The sequence below is a fragment of the Natrix helvetica genome (genome assembly GCF_964273705.1).
Source record: "Natrix helvetica genome assembly, chromosome: W".
NCBI classification, from domain to species: Eukaryota; Metazoa; Chordata; class Lepidosauria; order Squamata; family Natricidae; genus Natrix; species Natrix helvetica.
The window spans coordinates 77,629,852-77,638,965 of NC_138555.1; the positions used below are offsets into that span (position 1 = coordinate 77,629,852).

At 46.9% G+C, this 9,114-nt stretch overlaps 2 protein-coding genes across 2 annotated transcripts; both read left to right on the forward strand.

Moving 5' to 3' along the window:
- Nucleotides 1-414: 414 nt before the first annotated feature.
- On the forward strand, nt 415-1,350 carry LOC309400591 (olfactory receptor 10G6-like; the record flags this gene model as incomplete). The annotated part of the gene is made up of 1 exon (XM_081969154.1): nt 415-1,350. One exon carries the CDS (start codon nt 415-417, stop codon nt 1,348-1,350), a length of 936 nt encoding a protein of 311 aa, XP_081825280.1.
- A 6,387-nt stretch (nt 1,351-7,737) lies between these two features.
- LOC309400592 (olfactory receptor 10G7-like) lies at nt 7,738-8,697 on the forward strand (the record flags this gene model as incomplete). Its single annotated transcript, XM_081969155.1, has 1 exon — nt 7,738-8,697. The coding sequence occupies one exon, from the start codon at nt 7,738-7,740 to the stop codon at nt 8,695-8,697; it is 960 nt and encodes a 319-aa protein (XP_081825281.1).
- Nucleotides 8,698-9,114: the final 417 nt, after the last annotated feature.

Genomic DNA, 9,114 nt, shown 5'->3' on the forward strand with positions numbered 1-9,114 from the left:
ATCTATCTATCTATCTATCTATCTATCTATCTATCTAGTATTTATCTAGTATCTCTCTTCTCTTCTCTCTCTTCTCCTCTTCTCTTCTCTTCTATCTATCTATCTATCTATCTATCTATCTATCATCTATCTATCTATCTATCTATCTATCTATCTATCTATCTATCTATCTACCTACCTACCTACCTACCTACCTACCTACCTACCTACCTACCTACCTATCTACCTATCTACCTATCTACCTACCTACCTACCTACCTACCTACCTACCTACCTACCTATCATCTATCTATCTATCTATCTATCTATCTATCTATCTATCTATCTATCATAACAACTGGTGTGTTTTTGTCCCTTTCTTTTGCAGATGAATCATTCACATCATCAGGCTAGTACCCCATCTCACTTGCCCATATGGAGTGCGAAAATCACACAAAGGTTTACCATTTTATCATCGTTGGGTTCCCTTACCCCCATGACCTCCAGTTTATTTTGTTTGTCTTCTTTCTACTTATCTACCTAATGACCTTCTTAGGAAACCTCCTCATCCTCTTGGCAGTGGCCTTTGAACCCCAGCTGCACAAGCCCATGTACTGGTTCCTTTGCCATCTATCCCTCTTGGACATGACCGTATCCTCTGTGGTGGTACCCAAGGTGGTGGCTGGATTCCTGGAAGGGGGCAGCATTATCTCTTTTGGTGGCTGTGTGACTCAGCTGTTCTTCTTCCACTTCTTGGGATGCACTGAATGCTTTCTTTACACTGTGATGGCTTACGACCGCTTCCTGGCCATCTGCAAGCCACTCCGCTATGGCAACATCATGAGCCACAAAGCTTGCCTCTGTCTCTCCTTGGGAACCTTGTTTGGTGGCTCTATACACTCGATGATACAAACCACCCTCACCTTCCACTTGCCCTACAGCCGTGGCAATCAAGTGGCTTACATCTTCTGTGACATCCCCGCTGTCTTGAAGTTAGCCTGTGCTGACACCACACTCAATGAGATGGCCACCTTCGTAGACATTGGTTTCTTGGCCATGACTTGCTTCCTCCTTATCATGGCCTCCTACATCTACATCATCTCAGCTATTCTCAGGATTCATAATGCTGAAGGACGACGTAGGGCGTTCTCCACTTGTGCTGCGCACCTCACCGTTGTGGTGACTTACTACGTTCCCCTGGTGTTCATCTATCTCCGTCCAGGGTCCCAAGACCCTCTGGATGGAGTGGTAGCAGTCTTCTACACCACAATTACGCCACTCCTAAATCCCATCATATATACCCTTAGGAACAAAGAGATGAAAAATGCATTAAGAAAACTCTGCCAATGGCGTTTGCTGACCCCCAGTTGATTGCTTCCCCTTTTTTCACCTCATAAAATCATTTAATTATTTTATTGGATCAGCAAGGGGCAAGACAAAGCAGCCCAAGGTCAAGGATCATTCACAGATTACTTGAGGATGAAGAAATGTTTAGGAGAACTAAACAATTCCTTATAATTTGAGGATGGGGGGAGAAAAAGAAATTGGGGAACTGTGGCATTAAGAAAGGAACAGAAGGGACTGAAAGTCTGTAGAGACTTTTCAGATTCTCAGTCATCCAAGTCATGGTTGTCCCAAAAGGTGTTTTTTAGGAGGCAACTGGACTTTCTTGTTTTTTTGCTTTAAAGACATTTCACTTCTCATCCAAGAAGCTTCTTCAGGATAGTGGGGAATGGAAGGATTTATATAGAGACTTGTTCTGACCCCTCTTCTTCCCTCGCCCACACAGAACCCGCTCTGGAACAATACTACTTCAACAGGATTTATTGCACAGACAGACAGACAGATCCTTGGCAGTAATCCACCACGACAAGGCTCTCAGACACCTCCAACACAGAGACATGATAGCAGCTGTCCAGCATGCTAAGCTTCCAAGATAGAACTTCTCGAATAATTCCTTCGTTGACTTCTGCAAAGGGCGTATGCTCAGTCAATCCTTCTATAGACTGAAGGGGAGTCTACTTATCAGCAGCTGAGAGCAATTACCTCCGGTAACTGTGCCCTTGCTCCAGTGGTGGGTTTCTGCCGGATCGCACCGGATCGCGCGATCCGGTTGGCCAATGAACCCGGAAGTAAGTTTCCTGCCCCGCCCCTTTCACGGGACGGCACTTGCCTGCGCTCCACCAGCTCGGGCGTGACCGGAGAAGTTTCTCTTCTCAGAAATGTCTTCAGTGGAGCAGTGGCAGCCTGCGTCCCTTTCAGGAGCTCCACTGAAGAAGCTTCTCCGGTCGCACCCAAGCTGGTTCACGCTGCAGAGACGAAATGCCAGCCTTCGGGTTGCAAACCCCACCTGCCTCCCCTTCGCGCCTCTTGCAGCTGCCAGCTGCTCAGGAAAGGCGGGAGGCTTCAGCTGGCCAACTTGTGTAAGACAAGACAGGCAAGCTGGTGGGCACATGACTCTGCCCAGGACAACGTAGAAGGTGCAGAATCAGCTCTGTCTGAAGGCGAGAAGGCTCGGAGCTACCACCACCCCTGCTTGCCCACCAGCCGAAGCCTCCCGGGAGGTTTTGGCTGATGGGTGCGCGGGGGGAGGTCCAAGCTTTTTGCCTTCAGACAGAGCTGATTCTGCGCCTTCTACGTTTTCTTACACAAGTTGGCCGAAGCGGCTTCTCTCTCCTCCTCCTACCAGCCCTGCAGAGCAGCGCGCAGAGTCCGTCTCTCTCCTCCTCCTACCAGCTGAAGGAAAAGCCCCGGGGAGACGGGCTCTGCGCGCTGCTCTGCTGGGCTGCAGCGCGTGGAGCCGTCTCCCCGGGGCTTTTCCTTCGGCTGCAGGAGGAGGAGAGAGAAGCCACTTCAGAGTTCGGCTGCAGCACAGCGGAAGATCGGCTGCGACAGCCTTGCAGAGCAGCGCACAGAGTCGTCTCTCTCCTCCTCCTACCAGCCGAAGGAAAAGCCCCGGGGAGACGAGCTCTGCACGCTGCTCTGCCGGGCTGCAGCGCGTGGAGCCGTCTCCCCAGGGCTTTTCCTTCGGCTGCAGGAGGAGGAGAGAGAAGCCACTTCGGCTTTCGGCTGCAGCACAGCGGAGGATCGGCTGCGACAGCCTTGCAGAGCAGCGCACAGAGTCCGTCTCTCTCCTCCTCCTACCAGCCGAAGGAAAAGCCCCGGGGAGACGAGTTCTGCGCGCTGCTCTGCCGGGCTGCAGCGCGTGGAGCCGTCTCCCCGGGGCTTTTCCTTCGGCTGCAGGAGGAGGAGAGAGAAGCCACTTCGGCCACTCTCTTCCAGACGCCCAGCTGGGACCGAAAAGGTGCCCTTTTGACCAAGAAGGGATCAGCTGTGAATGTGGAACTGCAGGGTCTTTTCAAGTGCGTAAGCTGAGCAGAAGGAACATCCGTTCCTCAAACCCAGCGCTACTCCCACCTCCCCATTGTCCGAGTTGCAGCAAGGGAAGAGCCACGGGCGGCAGGCAAAACGAGGCTTCTTTGCCAGCCTCCCAGCTGGCAAAACAGAAATTTTCGCCAACTGGAAGGTGTGTGTGTGTGAGAGGGGGGGGGGGAGAGTGAGAAAGAAAGAGTAAGAGAGAAAGGAAGGAAGGGAGAGAGAGAGAAAGAGAGACAAAGAGAGAAAGAGAGAAAGAAAGAGAAAGAAGGAAAGAGAAAGAAAGAACGTTGGAGAGAGAGACACAAGAAGGATGGAGGGAAGGGAGGGAGGAGGAAGGAAATAAGTGGGGGAGAGAGACAAGAAAGAAAGAAAGAAAGAAAGAAGGAAGGAAGACAGAGGAAGAGAAAGGAAAGAAAGAAAGAGGGAAAGAGAGGCACAAGAAGGAATGAAGAAAGAAAGTAAGTGGGGGAGAGAGACACAAGAAAGAAAGAAGAAGGAAGAAAGAAAGGAAGAGGGAGAGAGACACACAAGAAAGGAAGGAAGGAAAGAAAGGAAAGAAAGAGGGAGAGAGAGACACAAGAAAGAAAGGAAGAAGGAAGGAAGAAAGAAAAAGAAAGAAAGAAAAAGGAAGAGAACTTATGATCACAATTGAGCCCAAAATTTTGGTTCCTAAGCAAGAGCATTGTTAAATGAGTTTCACCACATTTACAAGTTGGTCACTCCCACCCGGTCACATGACTGCTAAGCCACGCCCACAAAATAGGCCACACCTACGGAATAGGTTCCAAAAAAATTTGAAACCCACCACTGCCTTGCTCCTTGCACCTGTGGGCGCGGCGATAACGGGCATCTAAGAAGTCCCTGGTTATGTCGGAGTCACTGTCCCGTGACTCCTCCCCACTGCTCCAAGGCATGGCATCCGGAGCCCCCCTCCTTTGGCTCTCACCGCTGCTCCATGCCTCAGGCGCCTCCTGGTGGCCAACCAGACTCTCTGATCCCTGCTCAGAGTCAGAACCCTGCCCAGGGTCCTCCGGAGCCAACTCATAGGAACCCTCGCTCTCGGAGTCTGGTGGCAGCTCCAACGGCTCCTGCTGGGCCACAACAGAGACTATATTTATATAGACTTTAGCTATACAATTTGGGATGAACACCCTTGGAATGGTGTGTGAGTAGGAATAGATTTCCAGAGGAAACATTGCACACTACAGGAATCAGGAGCATTACTCAGGTGACCCTGAGGACAGAGATAAACCTCCAAGTGCTTCTATGATACACTAAAAGGATGCAAATGACCAGCTGTCTGCAAGGAGTACACATCCTTCCATTCCCCACTATCCTGTCAGAGCTGAAGAAGCTTTATAAATGGTACCATGTCCAAGAATCTTACAAAACGCATCAAGAAATTGCAGCTTCTTGCAATAACACAAGAGGAACGCCAAAAAAACTACGCTACTAAGAACATCATATATTTTAAGAAGATACTTGGTTGATACCTAGGACACTGGCAACAACCCCTATCAACCATTAGCACCAGTCAATGGTATTTGTGACACATCTTTAAATGTTCAGTTGACTGAATTTCATGTTTAATGAATAAAAGAAATAATAATAGTAAGAATAACGGTGGGTCCAGAGTTGAGTTATTTTGCATTGAGTTGGCCACAGAGAGTTGTTCCATAGTGAGGTGGCTGTGGTGAGTTGTCCTATATCAAGGGTGTCAAATATAAGACCCAGGGGCTGCATCTGATCCACAGGGCCATCCTGGAAAATGTAAGGGGCCAGCCCACGTCACTATGGCCTGGTCTACCTGTGTTGCTTTGGCTTACTCTACCCCCATTGTTTTGGCCTGGTCTATCCAATATGAAGAAGAAACCTCAGGGCAGCGTGGCTTCAGTCCAGTTTACATGCCAGCAGTTTGGAGAGTGGTGTCAAGCTGGCCATGCCCACCCCGTCAGCCATACCCACCCAGTCAGCCATGCCCACTGAGTGGTGTCAAGCTGGCCATGCCCACCCCGTCAGCCGTGCCCACTGAGTGGTGTCAAGCTGGCCACACCCACCCAGTCAGCCGTGCCCACTGAGTGGTGTCAAGCTGGCCATGCCCACCCAGTTGGCCACATCCACCCAGTTGGCCACGCATGCCCATCCCCCTGGGGTCAACCACAGCCCTGATGCCGTCCTCAAGGAACTCCCTGTCCTAGACCCACTGATCATGATATTGTGGTGATGCTTCACAACAGTGCAGTGCTTCTGCATGGCCATAACTTTGCCAGTAGAGATAGTCTGATGATCCTTAAAATTCTAGTCACGAGATTAGAAGCCAACAAGAGTCATGAGTCCCAGATTTTGGATGAATTCTTTAAGTAAGCCCATTTGAAGACCTTCAATTCAAAAAACAATATATGTTCTCCTAGGATTGAAGGTTACGACGAGACGAACAAATTGAAGGTTATGAAGAGACAAACAGATAGGAGAGGTTTAAGTGGAACTACACTTTAAGCTCCAGTTTCAAGATTTAGTCTCTTAGCCAATGGGAATTAATCAAAACGGCATCTAGCTATGTGGTATAACCCTGGGGAGACACCTAAAGTTATATTTCTTCTTGTTGAGGCAATCCTTAGTGAGGATAGGAACACTGCTTTCGCTTTTCCCAGTTGTGCCCAGATGTAACAAAGAAGGAGCCTTCCAAAAAAATCAAATTTGCATCCTCCTGCTTCCCTTTTGGGTTGCTGTAGCCCTAGGGAATTGGACTGTGAGAGTTTTAGAACATAAAAAGTTACAAACGGCATCAATTTAAACACGAGGACTAGATACAATATTGAGAGACTGCTTTAGGTAAGGCAAGAAGATCTGAATATAAACTTGTGGTTTCAATGGGAACACGTAAATCTGGGAAGCTGGTTTGAGATTATATTCAAACGTGAAGTTAGGAGTGGGTGCGAGGTGAGTCGGCCCGTCAGAGTGTGCAAATGCTCCTTGCAATGTTTTCTGCAACAACATTTGAACTGCAGAACTGTGGCTTCCACTGCAGAGCTGTGGCCCCTTTAGAAGTGGGTGTTTCCCTGATGGATGAAGCCATTGGTGCTCCTTCCATTTGAAATATGATTGCAGTAAAAAAAACCACCATCAATTGCTGCTAAATTGTGGAAAAGATGGAACAGGAGATGCACAAACCAACATTTCTCCGTCAGTTTTGCCTCTTATGCTATTCCATCCCATCAGCGTTGTGCTGGACTATAGTGTCACATCAGTTTCCCAGGAAGGAGGGAGCACATTTCAAGGAGGGAGGTGAGATCACAAGACAGCACAATCCAGAGATGAAGAGAAAGAGATTTGGGATAATCTCTCCCTAGAATCTCCCATGGTATATCCATTCGAGTGGTATAATGGTAAAGGTTTAATCTGGCAAGATTCTGTCAATAGGGTCCAAGCAAATTAAAAAAAAAAGAATTTTGGCTGGATTATTCTATATCTTTCTTGTGCTGGGCCCAACAAGCAGCCCCTGTCCAAAGAGGAGAGGAGAGAAAGGAAGGCTTTTTTTGGTGTTTCATTTTTTTTGCAGTTTTGTGTTGCATTTTAATCGCTCAGTGTTGGTTTTGCTATGACTGTGCACTTTAAGACGGATTTATGGGAGGTTGAATTAAATTCTAAATCTATATACAATGCAATACAATACAATGCAATAGTAGAGTTGGAAGGGACCTTGGAGGTCTTCTAGTCCAACCCCCTGCCTAGGCAGGAAACCCTATAGCATTTCAGACAGATGGCTATCCAACATCTTCTTAAAGAATTCCAATATTGGGGCATTCACAACTTCTGGAGGCAACTTCTGTTCCACTGATTAATTGTTCTAACTGTCAGGAAGTTTCTCCTCAGTTCTAAGTTGTTTCTCTCCTTGATTAGTTTCCACCCATTGCTTCTTATTCTGCCCTCAGGTGCCTTGGAGAATAGTTTGACTCCCTCTTCTTTGTGGCAACCCCTGAGATATTGGAAGACTGCTATCATGTCTCCCCTAGTCCTTCTTTCTCTTAAGCTAAACATACCCAGTTCCTGCAACCGTTCTTCATATGTTTTGCTCTCCAGTCCCCTAATCCTCTTTGTTGCTCTTCTCTGCACTCTTTCTAGAGTCTCCACATCTTTTCTACATCGTGGCGACCAGAACTGAATGCAGTATTCCAAGTGTGGCCTTACTAAGGCATTATAAAGTGGTATTAACACTTCATCTATATATCATCTATTTTTATCTCCATCTTTATCTGTATCTCTATCATCTTCATCTCACTATCAAATAAATTCATAGCTTGATCACCCGTTTCAATTTTTTGCTGGATTTCACAGTTCCTGCTCTCCAGATTTTGATGTCCTTCAGACTGTTTCTAGAAGATGGATACAGACAATCAAACCAAAGTGAGTGTCTTCATCCTTGGGGGTATACCAAACACTGCCCGGTTTCCATTTCTCTTCTTCACCATCTTCACGGTCATCTACTTATTGACAGTGCTGGGGAACCTCCTCATCCTAGTCACCGTTGTGGTTGAACCTCATCTTCATGGTCTCCCCATGTACTTTTTTCTCTGCAACCTCTCTCTTCTGGACACCTGCCTCTCCTCGGTCACTGTGCCCCAAGTCCTGGTCAGTTTCATAGCACCTAGTTACAGAACCATCTCCTTTGGATGCTGCATCCTTCAACTCTACACCTTCCACTTTCTGGCCAGCACTGAATGTTTCCTTTATACTGTCATGGCTTACGACCGCTACCTCGCTATCTGCCGTCCACTGAATTATACCACGTTGATGAACAGAAGAGTCTCCTTGACACTCGTAACCTGCACGTGGTTGACAGGTTCCTTTCATGCAGCAATACACACCAGTCTGACTTTCCGCCTGCCTTACTGCGGTCCTAACCAGGTGAACTATTTCTTTTGTGACATTCCCCCTGTGCTAAAGCTGGCTTGTGCTGATATAACAGTGAATCATGCCATGATAAGGATCAACATTGCCCTGGTGGGCACAGGTTGCTTTCTACTGATATGCATTTCCTACACCTACATAGCTTCTGCTATTTTGAAAATCCAAATGACGGAAGGAAGACATCGGGCCTTCTCGACTTGCAGTGCCCATCTCACTGTAGTGCTACTATATTATAGCCCCTCCATTTTTATCTACATGCACCCGGCTTCAAGCCATTCCATGTATGGGGTGCTGGCTGTATTCTATGCCATCGTCACCCCCATGACAAACCCATTCATATATACATTGAGGAATAAGGAAGTCAAAAGGGCTTTGAGGAAATTGATCGTTGGACTCCTGAGTTCTGAAAAAAAGATAAGTTCAGGGTACTAAACTCAGAGATCCAAATCCTTTCTCCCTTTTGTGAACTTAGTTGATTTTCATGATTATTATTATTTTATTAGTGATATACCCCCAATAAATGTTTCGCTTGCGTGTTGATATTCTACCTCTTTATCAATTTTTATTCTCTTTTGTTTAACTGTTCACTCTTCTTTTAAAAACGATTAAAAAAATAGGCTGGGCAACTGAGTCGAGAAGTTAGATGAGAGAGGATAGGAATCAACTAGTGTTTTATTCTGTCACGAATTTGCTGTGATTAGACAAGTTCAATCTGGAGTAACCAAAGTTCACTATTTTTGATACTGTATTTCCAATCGGGGCGAGAGATATAGATAGATGATAGATAGATAGATAGATAGATAGATAGATAGATAGATAGATAGATAGGCAGGCAGGCAGGCAGGCAGG